The sequence below is a fragment of the Ixodes scapularis genome, unplaced genomic scaffold (genome assembly GCF_016920785.2).
Source record: "Ixodes scapularis isolate PalLabHiFi unplaced genomic scaffold, ASM1692078v2 PGA_scaffold0__279_contigs__length_252992795, whole genome shotgun sequence".
Taxonomy (NCBI): domain Eukaryota; kingdom Metazoa; phylum Arthropoda; class Arachnida; order Ixodida; family Ixodidae; genus Ixodes; species Ixodes scapularis.
The window spans coordinates 109,784,198-109,803,839 of NW_024609835.1; the positions used below are offsets into that span (position 1 = coordinate 109,784,198).

The 19,642-nt window shown below is 43.7% G+C and overlaps 1 protein-coding gene across 2 annotated transcripts in view; it reads right to left on the reverse strand.

The window, feature by feature from the left end:
* The window catches only part of LOC8032063 (CDK5 regulatory subunit-associated protein 3), a gene marked incomplete at its 3' end in the record, with an annotated part of 29,904 nt that extends 11,427 nt beyond the window's left edge, over nucleotides 1–18,477 (reverse strand). Inside the window, 9 exon segments of one of the 2 annotated variants that reach the window (XM_040205763.2) lie at nucleotides 674–751; nucleotides 2,809–2,971; nucleotides 4,453–4,592; nucleotides 11,381–11,470; nucleotides 11,579–11,667; nucleotides 16,121–16,270; nucleotides 17,600–17,731; nucleotides 18,049–18,094; nucleotides 18,368–18,477. In XM_040205763.2, the coding sequence (XP_040061697.1) occupies nucleotides 674–751; nucleotides 2,809–2,971; nucleotides 4,453–4,592; nucleotides 11,381–11,470; nucleotides 11,579–11,667; nucleotides 16,121–16,270; nucleotides 17,600–17,731; nucleotides 18,049–18,094; nucleotides 18,368–18,373 (894 nt within the window). 2 annotated transcript variants of the gene reach the window in all.
* Between the last annotated feature and the right edge of the window lie 1,165 nt (nucleotides 18,478–19,642).

Consider the following 19,642-nt stretch of genomic DNA (forward strand, 5'->3'; position numbering starts at 1 on the left):
CGGCGTACGGATTGTCGAAGGCAACGCCGTCTACCCACAGTTTGTCTTGATACCATTGTTGCTCAGGCTTGGGTAGCGAGCTCAAATAAGTGGGCATAACGTACGACATACGTTGGCAGGAAATACTACGCACAAATAAAGCTAGCGTCTCTACAATGTCGACAACGAGCGCACGCCATAGAACGCAATAGCGAAAACACGGAGAGCCCCGCCACTTCTGCCTACATAGCTCCTGCACATGCGCGGCCTTCCGGCCAAGTTGGTAAACAGGGCCGTGTCGCGTGTTGGTCTATAAGTTATTTTCTAGGACTTTCAAGGGGAAAAATGTGGTTGACCAAGCCGAAGAATATACATGGAGCTGAATGGCATTAGCTACTGATAATGGGCCCATTTTCCTGCTAAAACGTTCATGAAATCACTTAAACTTTTAAATAAGATAACGGTTAGTTCTGAAACTGAATCACACGGTCTGGACCTCTGGCGCTACATCTGGACGGTGACCGAGTGTTTGGCAATGCATAGTTTATTTTTTTCAGAGATACACTGAATATGTATAATTTCATGTAGCTACAATAGCAGAGTAAAAATCTTGCCTGTATGTCTAGATCTAGATGCTCAATTTGCATACGACAGAATAAAGTATCCAGCTTCTGGAAAGATTGGCCTCACTCACGTGAACAAAGTCTCCATTAGGAGATGCAGGAGAGGCGTCAGAAGATGCCCCCTTCAAATCCAAGTCACCAAAGTCGATCTGTACAAGCAAAGAAAATCAGTGAATCAAGCTTCAGCAGAATACACCAAGCAAGGCCACTGAAACCTTATGTCCCAATATGGGAGCATGCCAGAGAACAAACATTTCAAAGATGCACGGACAAACTAATGCCACATGCATGTACTGGCGTTTGCACCAAGCAAATACAGCAGTTTGTTCCAAATATGAACAGTAATAACTGCCTTCATTTTTTATTCAATGATGGCGGAGGCTGGGGAAAAGCAAGTCACACATAGTTGTAACCTAATCGGTTCCCTCCCCCACTAAAGCTGCACGGTGGCACCGATACAACAATATTTCTTTTTCCTTCAAATAATGTTTTGTTATGCTAGTTTCAAGAAAAGTGGAAATATAAGAAGCAACCTGCAAATGCTCCGTTAGTCTACCTACCATATCGGTTTAATTAGGTCACTTTGTAACCTTCAAGGTAAACTCGCTCCTCACTTGGATAGCAGGGTTGAAGTCTAGAGAAAACAAAGTTAGTGCAGTGGGTTGGAGAACTTGGTCCCAGTAATGCTAACTGCATGATACATTTTCCATTTCCCTGGAGTTCTGTCTTCAAATTGTAAACCAATCTAAAATTAGATGAGCCACATTGTTCGCACACCCAATTGCATTAGCAGGGTTCAGACGTTTTAAGTGACGGGCCAGACAATCCGAGTTTCCACAACAATAGAAACTGCCCCTGTAACGGCCTAATAAAAGAAACGCGAATGAACAGAGTTTTTCCTTTGACTTTCATATATAACATGACATCTGTGGTGTGGTCTACAGCAACAACATGCTATCATATTTATGGCCCTTTTTCTGCACCATATAACCAGCCAAGTATGTCATAAGACTGAATTCAAACATTTTCACTGCAAAGACTGTAGTTACCGTATTTACTCAAGTAATAGCCGCACTATTTATGATCAAGGTCCTTGCGTCTGCTTTCCCGCAGAACACATATACAGCCAATCATTGCGTTGCGTATAAATAAGATAGCGAATAACTAGATCGAGAACACAATTCTCCATACAAATGCAATCTTCACAGATGGTATCTTCGCGCGAAGACGTTTATCTCTGTCCTGTAAACCGCTGGAATCATGCTGCCGATCGCGGAGATTGGCACGCCGCATGCACCACGGAAAAGCGAACACGCAGGTTTTCTTCTAAACAGTGCGGCTATTACTCAAGTAAATACAGTAAGCGATACTTGCGATTGACCTAATCCTCAGAGTCGATTGCCACATCAAACCATGAAAAGAAAATGCAAATGCGATGGGACACTATGTTAATGACACTATTAATGACAGCGGTGGCATGAGTGGGCAAGTACCCAAGTCAAGCATTTTTATAGCATCTAGAGTTACATACCAAAATTTAGCCCACCCTGAGGGCAATTCAGGCAGTTTGCCCTCCCTGAGGGGGGACAGAGGAGGAAGTAATCTGTCACAATACTACGTAGTACGGTGGTAGCATTTCAACAACACATAGCAATAACCAGAGCTACAATTAGGCTTCCATGTTTTCGGTAAATACTACCGATAAACCCCAGAAATTAACCTTCGAGCTGGTTTCACAGAAAACTAGAAAAACCGAAAAGCCCCAAATTAGAGCTGTTTTTGAACAGAAAAAAATCCAAGTTTCATGGGCAGAAAATTTGTATCTACAGTTTTACTTTGTGCTAAACCGGAACACATTCCCCACTTGACTATCCGCGAGGCTGTCCTTCCGAACCATCCTCCCTGTCGCATTTTTTTCTCTCGTCTATATCCTATTTCCCTCGACATAAGCCCCAATGATCACAGATTTTTCGTCAGACACAGAAAATCAACACAAAAAAACACAGTTTGTGCAAAAAAATAAACTCTAAAAAAAACACCCCCAAATTTCAAGAAAAAACGAACCCCAAAAATGCACAACCCTAGTTATAATACCGTACATTGACTCACTGAAACCCATAAAGTAAACAAAGGTATTTGGGAAGATGGTGAACTGAGGCATGAGCGGCACAAACAATAACTCGTAAAGCGAAATGGCGAGCCTTGCCTGGTCGTCCCCATTGCCGTTGTCCACGTCCACAGGGAGTATGGGCAGCGTCTCCTCCACCACCTCGGGCGGCTCCCCGTGCCTCCACTCGTACGTGCTCGTGTTGCCGTGCGACACCAGGTACTGCATCATGGGGAGCACCTCGGGCAAGGCCTTGCCTTCGCTGCGGGCAGAGGTCCCGTCAGGAAACCACCCGGACAACCCCACGAAAAATGTGTCTGCCTCGAGGTCGCGCATGGGTGGCCGACGAGAAATTTGTTAAGAGTGGATGATTTCTTGAGTGATTTCCTACGACGGGGCTCGAAATCCCGTGAAGATTCGGCCCTTGATAGGGAATCGTTAAGACAAATGTTTCTACGCGTAATGAAGTGTGCAGAAGCTGGTAGGCAGCCACCAACACCAAAATCAAAACTTCCGGGAATCTGAGAAAAGACAAAAATGGAATATGATAGTTTGGCCATACTCAAAAGAGTATGCTCCTTGTTGCTCCCACAGTATCTACCATGTGACATCGAAAAGAACGGGAGAGAAAGAGTGGAGTAGTTTCACTCTGGCCCTCACCCGCTCAACTGCGTTGCCTCCAAAATCTGCCACAGCCAGATTTCTACAACCAGTTCCCAGAATTCCTTTCAGTTACCAAATAGGGCATTCCATATTTTGCAACAGGTCTATTGCGAGACAGTGAAATATCTTAAGTGCATTTCCGTTCTCTCCTACGATTGGTTATTTTTATGCTTAGCTGATTTGTGGGCAAGGAACCATCTCTTCAGATGAGAACTTGATCAATATTGTCTGAGAAACCTCTGCTATGAGTAAAGCCATATATCAAGGGTATCAAAACACTCTCTCATGACTCGAAAAAATGTAAAGTTACATTTTGTGATATTGTTTTATAACTGGATAAAGATAAAAAAATTAAGGGATTATGTTGCAAGAGAATGCTGCATAGAGAAAGTTTCACTCAGTTATCAACGCTGTCCTTTCTTTTTCTTTGTTTTTTTTTTGCCTAGTAAATTGCTTCATTCCTTCGACCAAACTGAGGCACATCGCTGAGGCACATCCCTCAGCACCCCCCCCCCCCCCCCCCCCCCCCCCCATGTTTTCAAGTTCAGCAAAAATGCCAAGCGGCTAAAGCGGAAATAAGTCCCGGAGCAGGACACAATCATAATAATGAAACTAACCAACACATTCGTCGACATTCATTCGAACAACAAAATTGACAAAGACGGTGTGATTTGCAAGTCGGGCAGCTCGGGGCGTTATGGGAGCAGGCTGCGTAGATCGCCGACACATTCAAAATCAAGATTTGTTGACATTCATCCCCAACTCGGGAGAATAGACCCTCTGCAAAGATCACAAACATCCACTGCATCTACCACATGACACCGAGGAGGGCGAGAGAGAAATTGGGCAGCACAGCCACTGGCGTGCATTCGCCCGCTCGTCCACGTTTTCTCCGTCGACCCCGCCGTCTGCTACAAGCAATTTTGCAACTAGATTTCCCGGCATTCCTTTCGGTGCCGCGGATGGTACCGCACCTCTCGTAACAATGGGTCTATTGGCGTTGCATAGTCCCCGATTCCCCACAAAGTTGCTTTGCCCCGAACCCCTTCCCCTTGGAACGAATGCTGCTCGGTCCCTCACCCGTCGGGTAGAGTGAACCCAAGGAAGAGCCTGTAGAGCTGGACCGCTGGCTCTGCCTTGTGCAGCGCCTCCACCACGCTGCCAAACAGACCTGGGAGCTCCTCCAGCAGCAGCAGCAGCTCTTTCTTGACACACTCCCCCTGCCGTGGCAAACAACAACCATCAGCTTCCGTCTCCTTGAAGCCTCGCACTCAAGTCTCCGGCATTTTCTTCATAGTCCCCGATCTACCTCAAAATTTGCTAATCACACCAACAAACATCACCGAAATAGAAACCCAAATATTGGGCCAAAATAAACAATCTTCTCAAAATTATTGATTTACAAGTTTTGTCCTCATTACATTTTTTAAAGTGAAAGTCTCTACAGGCAACAATGAAAAAGTGACGTCAGTAGAAGGCAGGTGTTCACTCCTCGGACTGTAGACTTTGTTCCCAACTGATTCCAAATGAATGCTTTGGAAGCTGGCTCCAGCACCCATGCAACAGCATGAAACAAATGTTCTGGATAGTCCATTTATATAGTACATTTTTAGACTGCCCGCTCGACCTGCAAACCCGCCTTCCCCTGAGGGGAGGTCACGTCACTGCAAAGCGCAAGCATATTTGAATGTTGGTTCTGGCATCATCTTCACTTGCCGATTTCACCAAAACTATTTTAAATTTCACGATACTAAATAGCATACCAAAAAGGGTAAAGGACAGTGATTACAAAAAGATAGCTTGTTGGGGTGGCTATAAAAATCGCCAAAGTACCCTTTTAGGGCCAGTTTACATGTGCGTCTCATCATTGAAATAATCCAAAGTCAGTGCTGCATGAGCACTAACTCAGTGCAAAGTTAGCGCTGCATTGTATGCACAATGGAGAAGAAGGAGTCACATGCAGTGGAGCGCTGATATAATGCGAAGTCAGCTATGTGTTTAGAGCACAGAGTTAGCACTGAGGTTTATGCGTGGAGAGGCCCTTAACCTCCTATCCTTTCTACAAAACAAAGGCACTATGCCTGACCAAGGAAGTCACTTACTATTTCTTGCGCAAGGCAAGTGACATACCTGAAGATCGAAACAGATTGCTATATGTACATATACTCTCTATCACAAACATCTGCGGTGCTGACAAAGGCACAGGCCCGAGCATGTGTCTTCGAAAAGCACCTTCGATGTGCAAACTCTCGTACAAACGAAGCATATTCCTGAGCTAGGCTCGAGTGCCTCTTCCTTCGTCTGCACTGCAGAGATACGCGAGGTGGAGCTTACAATCCAGTGGACTACGCAGACCATCGAGTTTTACAATCGGGACAAATAAGAGAAAAATGTTCAAGGTATCTAGTGAGCAATTCCTTGGAAAACACTAAAGGAAATTCTGAAGAAACTTCCCCAGCTTATAATGGAATGTTTATTTTCATTTCACTTAGAACAGATTAAGATTTCCACCACTAAGGTCCTTCAGTTCGAACAAAAATATTAAAACACCAAAGAAGTTATGCTAAAGAAGTTTTCTTCATGCAGTGCCATGCCAGATATTTGCAAAGATTCAATAAAAAGAAGTTGCTAAAAAACTGTTAAGAACAAATGCCCTTCTTGATTCCGAAAATTATTTCCAAGACCATTTTTACATCCTTAGTGGCAACATACCTTGATGCATGTCGTACCATGCCCGTAAAGAGTGAAACAAATATTAAATATTAAAATATTCAATGATTAAAACTATCCAGGGGAGGAGGAGGACAATGCTTGTGAGACAAGCAGTGTAAGTGGTGCTGGTACAAAGAAGGATGGAAGCAGCCGTGACAAAGCTATATTAAGAGTTCCCAAGCCCCAGCAGTTTCGAGAATCCCACTTCCCAAGCAGTCAAAACCTGTTAAAGCCTGTTCACACTCTTGCGACCGAGTAAGACCGAGAGAAACCAGACCGATTTTTAAGCCTCTTGCGACGTCTTAGGACCGGATGCGCTGCAGCAGAGCTGGTCCTAAGACGTTGTAAGACGCTTAAAAACCGGTCTTGTCTCGCTCGGTCTTACTCGGTCGCAAGAGTGTGAACGGGCCTTTAGGGGCCAACTTGATGCAGTCAGCAATAACTACCATCTCAGCTAATCTCTGACATCATCACATTCCCACTGACTAAACACCATTCCCCTCCACTTCCCCTAAAATCTCTGCAGTCATCTTAGGGCCCATTCACACTCTTGCAACCGAGTACAACCGAGAGAGACGAGACCTGTTCAAACCTCTTAAAATTTCTTAACACGAGCATACACACTGGCATGCTGGCGCCATCTATGCAGTGACCCTGGAACTGCATTTCACAAGAGCGAAGGTTTTGCGGGATTCCCGAGGTCAAATGTGCGTAATACCTATAAGAAAGGCTCGTTTATAACGTTGAAAAAAGGTTTTTCGAACCAAGAAAGAAAGGATAATGCGTGAGAGAAATAGAAAATATGTCTGGCCGCCAAGTTTACACTGCTACCCAATAGATGGCACCGGTGTGTCCTATTGTTGTAAGAGGTTTCAAGGTATTCAGTTCTAAAAGGTGGCAAAAGTTTGAACGGACCTTTAAAGTTCGCCAGGTTGGGAAACATTAATGCATCTTTCAGGCCCCTCTTCATAGTTACCATATTGTCTCACTCCTTAAAAGGACACTGACACTTCCAAAATTTGTTTTAAGTTTCTGCCAGGCGATTTATTATGGCGCCAGAAGATTACCCAATCAATATTTCGCTACAGTGTCACATATATTTTTAATAAAGTCAAAAAACGCAACTGCTCAAAACCGTAACTGGAGTCGGGAGGAAGAAGAAATATAGAGGATGAGAAAATTACCGAAAATCACATGGCTGTGCAACTTTTTTTTTTTTTTTCAATCAAGATATTTGCAGCATTTTAGAACCCACAAAAGATGGGTATCATATTTTTGTCTATTTTTAGTATTGGGTGTGTGCCTTCGATGGCCCACGACTTTGATTATCTTTGGTGGTTGTGTCTAAACCTTAGAAAATGTGACGTGACCACAAAAAAGAGAGTGAGTGCTACTCAAACTGGCCAAATCTTGATTGGTGGTTTTGACGCAAAAAGAAAACGAATTTTAAGCCGCAAATTGTGTTCCGGATAGTTAGGCTCTCATATGTCATGTACAAATAAAAATCTTGGCGAGCCTAAATACCTTATGTATTTAGGCTCGCCAAGATTTTTATGTACTTAGGCTCACCAAAATATGTACTTTGCACGAATATTGCTTAGAATGAACCCCTATAAAGAATCTGTTAGATTTTCTCCCCACACAATGGTAGCTGCAGAAGGAAATGACGAAATCCGAGCAGCGTTCGCCCCCTCATCTCGCAGCCAGAACAAGAGGCCCAGTGATCTGGAGCCGACTATATGCCACCAATGTTTATCATAACCATGCGCTGGATTTGGCAGAGCACAAAAGACGCTATGAGTTCCAGACACTGTTGTGGTTAAACTACCGTCGTCATTGCAGCGATTGGAAACCAAACCCAAATGCTTATCGAGCTATCAATTACTACAAGCTCAAATCGAGTGCCCACGCAATGCTCGGGTCCAATCTATAAGCTGCATTCAAGTGTCCTCACTGGGGGACTGTACCGACACTGCGACCACCAAGTTTCTGCAAACAGAAGATTAAAAGAAAACGCTAGCTTTTATCCTTAAAATGACACCGCAACAAAGAGTCTGTGGCATTCCGAGCGAGTATGCTCAGGTCCCACTAGTGCCAATGAGCTTTTATAAAGTAAGAAAAGATACCAACCGAACGTTTAAAGTTTATGAAATTCCAGTTTTTGTGCAAATATTCAAAATTTTCAATAGTGGTTTTAAACACTACAGTATTGTAACATCCCTAGAGATGACCCACCCCCAAAAAAGATAACCCGCCCCCTATTTCTGGCACGATTTTCTATTTTTTTTTAAAGCGCGGAAAGATTCTTTTAGTAATTGCAGGGCCCCGGCCAATGGTTACCTCGGCAGGCATGGTGTTACTTAGCCACGGCAGGCGATAAGCGAACATTGCTGACTGGGAAGGACAGTCACCTTTGGTTCATTGCCCCTCCCTGCGATTAAAAGTTTTAGATTAAAAATGCTAGCTTTAGATTAAAAATCTAGAACTAGCATTTTTTCAACTTCCTTTTTTGTGGCACGCCGAAAGTTAGCTTACTCCTTATTTTCACCCGATTTGCTTTCGATTTTAGGGGGACTATCTTTCGGGAGATTACGGTATCCAATATTCACATCGAGATGAACTGAAATATTATCATCATCTTGTAAACCCTGAGATGGGGAACGATAAAAAAACGGACGAACACAACAAAATCTCATTAATGTTTTTCAAAGTGTCATCAGGCTCACGCAGCCAGCGGCATTCATGGAAACCTCGGTAGAGGCCGCCAAGAGTCAGGATGACGTCACGATGACGTCAGATAGGTCGATCACCCACTCCGGCAACTAGGACAGGTACAGCCGTTAACATCCATTTTCCCTCGGGGCACTCTTTCTGCGGTCAAGCGTAGGGTTCTTGTTTCCACCGCCTCAAAATATGGCGTTACGATCGACATTGCCACCGGGCCGGTGGCCATGGCAATGGCAACAATGCAACCGGTGTTATCGGTGCAACGGTCGCCGACAGCCGATGAGCATGATTGTCAGCTCCAAGTGTTCTCCGGAAAACGTGGTGTTCGCTCGGTCCACGCTAATTTGACTTGGAAAGTTCTGGTGCTCTCGGAAGAGAATACCTTGGCGCTACTGCGCTGCGAAATGGTGCGGGAACTCCAGCAAGTCGAAAGTCTTGAAAGGTGTTCCGAAGTGAGAGGTAAAGTTTTGTTTTTTGTCGCTTTTGTTTCAAGCCCGCGCGGCAGAAACGCCATGAACACAGCACTTAGCACACGTCTGTTTTCGTTTTTACTAACGTATGAGCAACATTGCAGCTGAAATTTGCAGGCAGATAGATCCGTACCAGGTGCTAAGCGCACAGGATGACACAGGCATTTTTGGTGGCGTTTTTTTGCTCACAGACCCTTGCCTTACTTTTGTGAGCAAGCTTGAGAGTGCTTTCTGGCATGCATTCTCAATCTGGTATACAGGGATGATGTGATGAAGAATCTTAGTGCTTTCATGACAGAACAGTCGGAGACCTCCTCTGTCCAGCAATCAGGTAGAAGTTCCTCCAGATGTTCTGCTATGAACCTTGGTGAATTTACGCCTTTTAAAAGAAGAGATCTGCTAAAACCTCATTTGAAAAGGTCTGCAGCTGATAGGAGAGCACAGAAACCGTAAAACAAGTCATATATCAGCTGAGTAACAAAAAAAAATCATATTTTTTGTCTACGAAACATTGAAGTTTCTGCTGGTCAAAACTGTGGTGGTGCAATGTCTTTTATAAATGTATATTTCTTTCATTGTGCTCTTTTTTTGCTTCTCGTGCTATCTGTTCTATTGTTCCGTAAATTTTATTATCTGTATTTATCTTTATTTATAATAAAAAATGTATGAAAAGTAAATGTGTGCTCCTTGCCTTCTACCCACTTGAGGAGCAGCTTCTCTGAAGTTGCGCTACAGTGGTTTATGAAAAAAGATATAAAATAAAAGCCCCAAAAGACGACAATGAAATCAACGAGAAATGGAATGAAGAAAGCAAAGCGGGAAGGGGGGGGGGGGGGGGGCAGCGAACGGGGGCGAACCGGCCGCCTGGGACGCGACAGGACAACTTGCGCCATCTAGGGGCAAGTAGGGGCGGCCCGGTAAAGGCGGCGATTGCAACACCGTGTTTTGAGGCGGCGGAAACAACCGTACGCTTGAGCACAGAAAGAGCGCCCCGAAGGAACATGGATGTTAACGGCTGCACCCGTCCTAGTTGCCGGAGTGGGTGATCAACATATTTGACAATCCGTGACGTCACCCTACTTTTCTCTTTTTTTTCGCTCACCGCTCGCTCTTTTCTCGCTTCTTCGCTCGCTCGGGCGCCCGGAGCGCGTTACAATATTCAAGGCTACGGCTGCGCCGGCCTGGTGTCATCACGACGGGTAAGCCCCGTTGAGCGCGCTTCTTACCGAGCATGGGTGCACTGCAGAGAAGCAAAACCCGCAAAAGCAAGCTCCGAGCATGATGCTTCTCCGCATTGCACCGGTGCTCGGTAAGGAGCACATTCAACGGGATTACCCGCCGCAATCAACACTTGGGAGAGTATGAACATCGCAACTGCGTGCTTCGGTGAAAGCGCACTTTCAAACTGGAATGGTGCATACACGCGCTTAGTCCATTAGAAAAGAAACAAAAACTTTGTGAATTTCGACATCTGCATCGCAGCAAACTTTCCTAAATGTGGCTGTTCTGCAAGAGTTAATTGGCGATTTTTTTTTTCTTGTTTTATTTGAGATTGAAGAAAGAATATTTGCTTATAGCAAGCAAATCCACTCAAGTCTGCTGGGTATGTCTATAGATTTCATTTTATGTCAAATCCGTCGTCTTCTTGCCATCCCAAGGCATAGGACTTTCTGAGGTCACAGTCCAGAAACAAATTTAGATAAAAACTAGCTTATAAGTGCAAAACTGGAAGCTTGGGAACAACCTTCATGGGTTTAGCTGGGTTTTCGTTCAAATATGATGCAACAGTAGTGAAAGGCTTAGAGAAACTATTCAATATTCAATTAAAAAAATATTTGGCCAAAACCACTATTTACTGCAAATTTGCTCCAAACTCAAAATATACCATTCACGCATGAAAATAGAATTCCTTGAGACTTTAGGAATCGTATAATATGTCATATGCACCGCAGATAACTATGATTTTCTTTTTTTTTTTTTTTGTTCTCGCAACAGTAACGTCCCTTTATACGAAAATAATTTTCTAATATATCCAGGCCTTGTATGATTCCTTCTGTCAAAATCGACAGATTGCAATGAAGATGCACAAGAACACAAACCTTGATGCCAAGCTGTTTGCACTCCAACTTGTATCGGTCCTTCAAGTCCTGAGCATGCTTGCCATAGTCAGCTTCCTTCTTGATGGTTTCCTGACGACAGACATCAAGAAACACCATGACCACTGTCCCTCCTGAGCTGCCACGAGACCAGCCAGTGAAATGTGAATCACCCCAAATGTGCAAGATATGTCCACATACCTCTTGCACTTGTTGGCACTTGAGAATCTGCCTCTTGAGAGCAGGAACCTCATAGTTCACAGTTCGAATGAGCATCTGAGCTGCCTCCGCTGGAAAATGCAGGGAAACGAACAACTCAGTTTAAGATTCCAGTCCCAGAATCAAATTGCAAACTCACAATCTAAGGATAAAAAAAAATCCAAAGCTGATAGTTGTCTCATATAAAACTTCAATGTGTAAACTGAAGCGACATAAAAATTTGCACCCATCTCAAATAAAGAATGGAGTTTGATTTCAAGGATCCTTATACGGTAGAATCTCGACGATACTATCACAGTAGATCCAAATTGCGGGATGGTAAGTATTTTTTAGAAACACCAGCCGAAAAGTTTTATTTTTATTGTGTTACATTTCGAGATAGTGTGAATAATCTCTCGGACCACGGCAGACAATAAGACAAAAGCGCCAACCTTCAGGAGGTTAAATTCCTCCATTTTAAAAATATTAAGGGACGTTGAGGTAAACAACATTGCGGCACTTTCCGCCACTCAGGTGGCTGTAAAGGTATTTTAAGAAAGGAGACCTTGAGATTCCCTTCTACTCTCGCTCATCTCACATTCCATTAATAAGTCATCAACAACCCCTTTGTGCAGCCACAGTAGACACGGCCAGCCGCTGAATTAAAAAATTCTTGAGGCTTTAAAAAACCTCAAGAATTCTTGTAAAAAGTGGACCGATTTTGGAGGTAGAGCAATACCAGCGGTATTGCACTACCTCCAAAATCGGTCCACTTTTTAAAGAAAATTCTTCAGGTATTTTTCTATTTTAGCCTTAGACGTGGCTAAAGGGCCATGGATAGAGCTAGCCATAGCTCTCTAGCCATGGCCCTAGCTGTGGCTGTCTAGTCGTGGCCCTGTGTCAGTTGCAATTTCTCACGTCGCAGCGGCTGGCCGTGTCTACTGTGGCTGCACGATTAAAGCAAGTTTCTCACCGGGTATGTCTACCTATCTTTTTATCTTATGAAGCCCAAATTGAATAACAAGATTTCCGGATGACAAAAATGTTTTCGGCAACCCTGAGAGATTCGTATCTTCGAGATTCTACTGCATTGCCCCATTTTACATATTTTCATAAAAATCAATGAAGCTTGAGTTTCCTTAAATGGTCATATTTTATCTATCAGCAGAATTTAGGGTTTCATTTGCTGCCTCCCTTTGGAACCCAGTTTCAGATAGCCCTTCCCGTCTGGACTAATTTTTGGGCTCTTAAGTAGTAACTCTTCCCGTACCACGCCCATTGGCCATCGATCAACCATAATCGACAGATTCAACGCATTGCCAAAATTCAAATTTGACGTGCAGAACCCTGTTGCGCCATCTCGTGGATAGCCAAAGAACTTCAGCTTTGATTTCGATTTTGTTTTGAGCTTCCTCTCCAGCTGGTCGGCTATTAGAAAAATCTCTACATGATGGAGGTGCTTGTCAAACATTGCGTTTCACTGACATTGGGGACCGCTAGAAAAATACCCTGAAATGCACGATTTAACTGCTTTTACTGCTTGTTATTTGGATGAGAGCAGCGGCGAGGACTGTGGCTGATGTTGGTTCATTTAAGAGCTCCTACAGTGATGCTTCACCTCCGAGGTGAAGGATATCGACAGGTGCTCGTTGGAGAGCGTCATTCTAGCTTTCTAGGATTGTCGTGAGCCGGTGTACACATTTTATGTGTGCCGTAAGTCATAAAAACGCCAAAAGAGGTAAAGTTAGAGCACCGCTGTAACAAACCAAGGTTTTGTGCAAAACACTGTGCGACAATCACATGACGTGATGCGTTTAGACAGCGACACCAAGGTCGTGACGTGTTTTCCCACTAAATTTAATGTGGAAACTGAATTGGTGCATAGGTAATGTGACAAAAATTTTCCAGCCAAATTTAGCGGGGAAACTGAACTGGTGCAAGGTCACGTGAGGTAAATTTTTCTACTAAATTTAGCGGAGAAAGTGGATTGGCTCATAAGTCACGTAATGTAAATCTTTCTGCTAAATTTAGCCGGGAACCTGTATTTGTCTGCGGGTCGCGTGACATCAGGTCACGCAACATCAATTTTCCAGCTAAATTTAGCAAGGTAACTACATTGGTGCTTAGGTCACGTGACAAAAAATTTTCCCCTAAATCTAGAGCCTAACCTGTATTTGTTTGTAAAGCCCATGACGTCAAGTCACATGACACCAATTTCTGTCACCAAATTTATTGGGGGAAACTAAATTGGTGCATAAATCATGCGATGTCCCTTTTTCCGCTAAATTTAGCGGAGAAACTGAAATTGTTTACGCTCATGCCATCACGAAACCAGGGGGAGGGACCATGAACAGCTGTTGCTGTAAAACAAAGGTGTTCTGGGGCCCTAAGCTACACGGCGGGACCAAGCACGACCAAGGGACCGGAACGTCCCCGCAGAAGGCGATTGGTCAGTGGCATGACGCTGACCAACCGCAGCAGGCGGCCATGTCCTGGTCCCTTTGTCCCACTTGGTCCCACTGTGTAGCTTGGGGCCCCTGGAGAACATGCACCTCCACATACAACAGCGTCTCTGAATGGCATGACGCCACGAAAGCCCACTCACCGACAGATTAAAAAAAGACAGTATTAGCTAGAGCAGTGATTCTCAAATGGGGGTCCGCGGACCCTTTGGGGCCCGCGAGGGCATTATGGGGGTCAAGCCTGGCAATAAATCTTTTTTTTTCAAATTGAAAACAAATGTTCCAATTTTCGGGCGAGTTTTCTCGTGTGTATGTCAATGGGAGAAGTCATACAGCCCTTAGTTATATGCATTTATTAAATCATTTTCATAATTAACCTATACCTTTCCCTTCCCCTCACCACGAGCGGGGTCCTCCATTATCTCTGCCGATCTACAAGGGATCTGCGAAACATCAATGGTTGAGAACCCCTGAGCGAGAGCTTCCTAAATATAGAAGCTAGAGTGGTGTACATGGAACACACTTTGTACATTTAGGGTTTTTAAAAACCGCAGTATGATTTAATACAGCTGCAAACAAACTTCTTGCTCTCATTCTTGCACAGATCTAAAGTTAAGCAATTAAATTTGACTATTTCCAGATATCAGTATAAAAAAATTTTTTTCTAAAGATCAGTCTATTGGCTACAACTTGATGTATAATAATCAACCATACGCTGAGTAGTTCTTAAAACAATTAAAAATGTCCATCACTCAAAACAGTCACCACTTTTCTCCGTGGTACGGAAAGAGTTAACCGCATGGTTTCTGTTCTTCACAGAATACAAACATTAGGTCTGAGTATATTTCTTCCCTCGTCAACTTTTTAGGGCATTTTTCAGTTATGCCATGCTTGTTTTTCTCCCCCAATTTCTCCAGCGAGAAAGGCCACAGAGTCGGTGCAACCTATCAAACTGAGCCGTTCCTGTTTACCGAAGACACAGGTCTGAAAGGGAACTGAAAAACTTTTCTATACAATTTCTATGCCAAACGAGTGATGGAGGGAAATCTATAATTATTTTCAACAAAAGTTGCAGACAACAATTCCAAAATTTCAGAAAGTGAGCTGAGCTCCTTTCCCAGTCCTTGGCCATGTTTTGTATTTAAGTATTGCACTTTTTATTCCAGACACAATATTAATTATTTTCGGCTGACAGTGCAACAAGGGCTCCAAGGCAAGCACCAGAGCGTTGCAAACTGCTTCTGCCGCAGAAGCCCTGGCACCACACAGACAGATCCAAGGGAAGAAGCATGCCCTCGTGGTTTCTGCTGCACCATCAGCTCAAGATGAAAAATAGCTGTAGACTTTGTTGAATCGTTACACTGGAGGAAGAGCTGCGAGCACAAGCTTAGGTGCATAGGGGCAGGGGCCCATCCATGCTTGGAAGTGTGACTGCAAGAGATGCAATCTTTGCATTTTACCCTTGCTGAAGTGCCAGCTTTGGCAGGGCTTTCTTCTACAAATGCTGCATATGACGATAATTGCACCATCAAGGCTCATAATCCGTGCTAAGTTAATCCATGTAACAACACCACGAAGTAACACACAATATATGTTCCGTGTTACCACTGCTCTTTGCTACATTTGAGGTGAACTTGGTTTTGCATAGTCTCCATTTATCAAGTTTTGGCTGTATATGCAGCATACTATATAGTATAGATGAACACAACTCAAACTTTCCAGAAATTTTAGTGTTTCTTATGCAGCATATTATTTTGTTGGAACCTCTGCTACTGTATATAGTATAACGCCTTCAAACAGCGGCAGTTTGAAATGTTTTGCTTCTTTTACTTTTTCCTTATAAAAATTTACACCCCTGTTACAGCCCAGATGTGCTAACAGTATAAATAAGTAAGTAAATAAACATGACATTCCTTGAACTACACACACAAGGTCATTTCCAATCAGAGGTGTACCAAGCGCAGTAATGTAAAAAATTATAAGTGGTCAGTTGTCCATGCATGTGTCTCCTGGAAAAAAACTGTACATTACACCGAAGAAACATGCCATGTTCTTGACTACAGTCGAAAGAGTGGACCCTCACCAAGGTACACATTGTCCTTCTCGTAGAGACGAAGTATCTCGAGCCAGTCCTTCATGCGCTGCGAAGAGTAGCGGCCAAAGAGGTTCTTGGTGCTGGCCTCTGTGTCCCGCAAGATCTCCACAATCCGTTGGCAGTGGAAGTAGTGGATGTCTGCAATCACGACGCACCGACCGGTGAGCCAGCACAAGTAATCAAACGGAACTCATTTCCTATACAAGTGGCATGTTTGTGCACCTCACAGGAGTAATTCCATACATACAGTAGTAAAAATACATGAGGCTGTGATTTCTACCATAATATTATTGCCAGTGGAGGTATGAGATAGAGCAACGTCTTTTACATTTCTTTTGCCTAGGTTTCAGCACTCAACTAGTGGGAGCTGAAACCTGCATCCTCACTTTATGTCACGTACAGCATGGGTCTATGTATCTCCGATGCAGAAAAAGCCAAACAAATATTGTTTTGGTTCGACATTGCTCTGGCACAATAATAACCTTGTAGCATATACTAACCAAGTCATAGCTAGACTTTCCGGTTTTAACCGAAAAACACCAACAAACATCTGTCGGTTCCAAAAACAAAAAATTGGATTTAGCCGAAAAGGATTGAAAGGGAACCATTAACAACATAAGTCCAAAATTGGTTAAAGACCAAAAAACACAGACTTCTGAAAAAATTACTGCAGCTAGGACTGTTTATGTCTAAACCCGTCCCTCTTATTTTTTATTAAATATTTTCATCGATAATCACGGTTTTTAGCATCCTTCCGACAAAGACCACCAAAAGTGCCGATACGTGAAAAATGAATAAACCTCAAAACATATCCGCCGATTTTCCTTATAAATAAAAAACAAAAACAGAAACTCCATGGCCTACAGATAACTGCCTGTTTAAACGGAAAAAAACCAAACAAACCATACAAATAAAAATTCATGCACAAGGCAAGTTTGGGGGTTTACATGCCGAACCAACGAAGGGCATCTGGCATGCCCCAGCTAAGGAACGAGGATTTCGAACACCCGGGGGTATCTTGCCGTGAAATTAAAATTTCCATTACACACAACGCCTTTATTGCAATAATCCTAGCTCAAATTCACGAACAGATGTCATTCATCTTATTATACATATGATCTTGTTTTCAGGTGTTTTCTGACAGTCAGAGTGGCAGTTAGAGTTCACAGTATTTGCTCTAGCTCTGGACACTACACCCATCATTTTCAGCATATCATACGGCATTAATTACTGTAGAGCAAACACCATGAACGCACATTATTCGTGGCTTGCACATGACATCATTGCACCATACCGGGCGTCATGCCGACTTGTTCTAGCAGACAAAAACAAATTCAGTGGCCCGAAGTATATGCTGGCAAAGGTTTGCACACTGCAGCAAGGTACTCCACAATGACTGCTGATGGGAATTAAGTCATTGCAAGCCATGTGTCGTTAGTTCTGCCCAATATCAACAAGTATACTAACAAGTTCCGGAGAGCAGGTTGGTGATCTCTTCCACTTCGGGCATGTCCTGGATGGCGGCGTTGATCTTCTCCCTGACCACCAATGCCTTCGCCTGCCAGTCCTTGTTGCAGTGCCTCCGGCTAATCAGCCAATCTGGTGACAACAATCCCGCCGGACGCACCCATTAAAGAACCCAATGAACTTTGGAGTTTGGTACCTCCATCTCTGTTCAGGCTGGTGTGTGCGCAGTGATATGGAAGTAATGCTCTAGAATCTGACGCAACTCATCTGAAGCAAAACGCTTGCGTTGCAGTGCACATTAGAAGCCTCAACAAGTGCTCCACTATTATTTTGTTATTTATTCAAGCATAAATAAAACGTTAGAAAGTGCTGCACATTTCGTTGGTAGAAACTAAATCGTGTACGCGTAAGTGGATTTGTTTTTCTTTTTTTCCTGGTTTTGTACGTACCCAACAATTTGTTGGTTTGGATGTCAATCGGCAACAAGCTTTCGCCCTGGAAAGAGAAGTTCCCGCGCCACAATAAAAGTTTTACAAGGATAATCGCTTGCACTTGAAGATCCTGAACGTGTACCCGCTTCTATATTGCGAAATAAAACTAGAGAAGATGTACGCGAGAAAAACTTGATGAATGTGCATTTTGAATGCTGTTCCGCTAGCAGACTACAAAATGCCTAATACGCAGGTTTTTAACTACCAGCCAACGGCTGCTGAAGTTTCGGGGCTCTATGGCCGGTAATTTTGTTGTGAAAAGTGGTCGAGACATTACCTGCATGGTGTTCTTCTCGATATTTACCCAATCACGTTAGCATATGACACGATTTCACTTTCCGTCCAGAGAACACGCAAACAGATCGGACGTGTGCCTTTTACCCCACTGGACCTGACAAATCCTCAATGACTACAGATGCTTAAAAGAGGGCGCTACTGATCAGACACAATAATACGTAATATTAAACTACTTACAAATTGCAATTAAAAAAAAAAACACGCTAGTAAAGATAAACTGATGTGAGTGTATGTTGCACATAAACTGCTATCATTTGCTAGTGTCAGTGTCTTGAGCAAAAAGGCTCGACTACTCAGCTGGCTAAACAGCTGAGCCGTTTGTCGGATGAGATCACTAATTTCTATTGTCATAGAGATCCGTAAATAATATCGATGATATCGGATCAGTGTGTAAGATAGACAAGTGGGGAAATCTTGCACCCTGTATCGGATGTAGTCAGATGGTAGGACCCACCTATGGGACCCAGTGATGAGGAATTATAGTCGGTTACAAGTCAAGAAGGTAGGAGAAGCTCCTCCCAAAAGCGTGATGCGCCCGTTTCAAATTTCTCCGCAGTCGAAAGAAGAGTTCGCTGGAAACGCTCCTTGTTCCGCTTCAATGCATTCCCACTTGTCTCCGATCCCACTTTTTAAGAAAGCGACCTTTGTATTCATCGGGGAGGGAACCGAGCCCCTGAAAGCAGCCTTTGTATCCATCGGGGGGGAAGCTAATCCCCGAAAGTCGTATTTGTTTCCGTCGGTGGGGGAGAACTCTAATCTCCCTCTCGTGGCCTCCACAACGCTAAGTCGAAGTCGAAAGATAAAGCAAATATGTACAGAAAGGCAAGACCCTCCTCGCGCGTTGGTCGCGACGTCACGGAAACGATGGGACGCTATTGGATGCGGAGGTGGCGGAGGGATATGGAATTCCTTTTGAGGGGCATTTGCCGCTACCTTCTTAACCTGTAACCGACTATAAGACCCTAGATAGGTCGCAACCCGAGAGCGAGACTGATAGAGAAGGTACCATATCGCCACGTCATGCTTAGACCTGCACCCTGTCCCATGCCCATTAGTTGTAGGGAATGGTTTTTTTGAAGCCTTAAAATAAAACGAGACGTTTACAATCCTCTGTAATGTCGAATTAGAACGCAGCTCTTGAGGAGGAGGGGAGGGTATGTCTCTACTCTTTTCCCATTTAACGGTAAATTTTCACTGAACTTAGTGAGACTTTTCCTGTTAAATATTAGCACAGAAACTGAATTGGTGTCGAGGT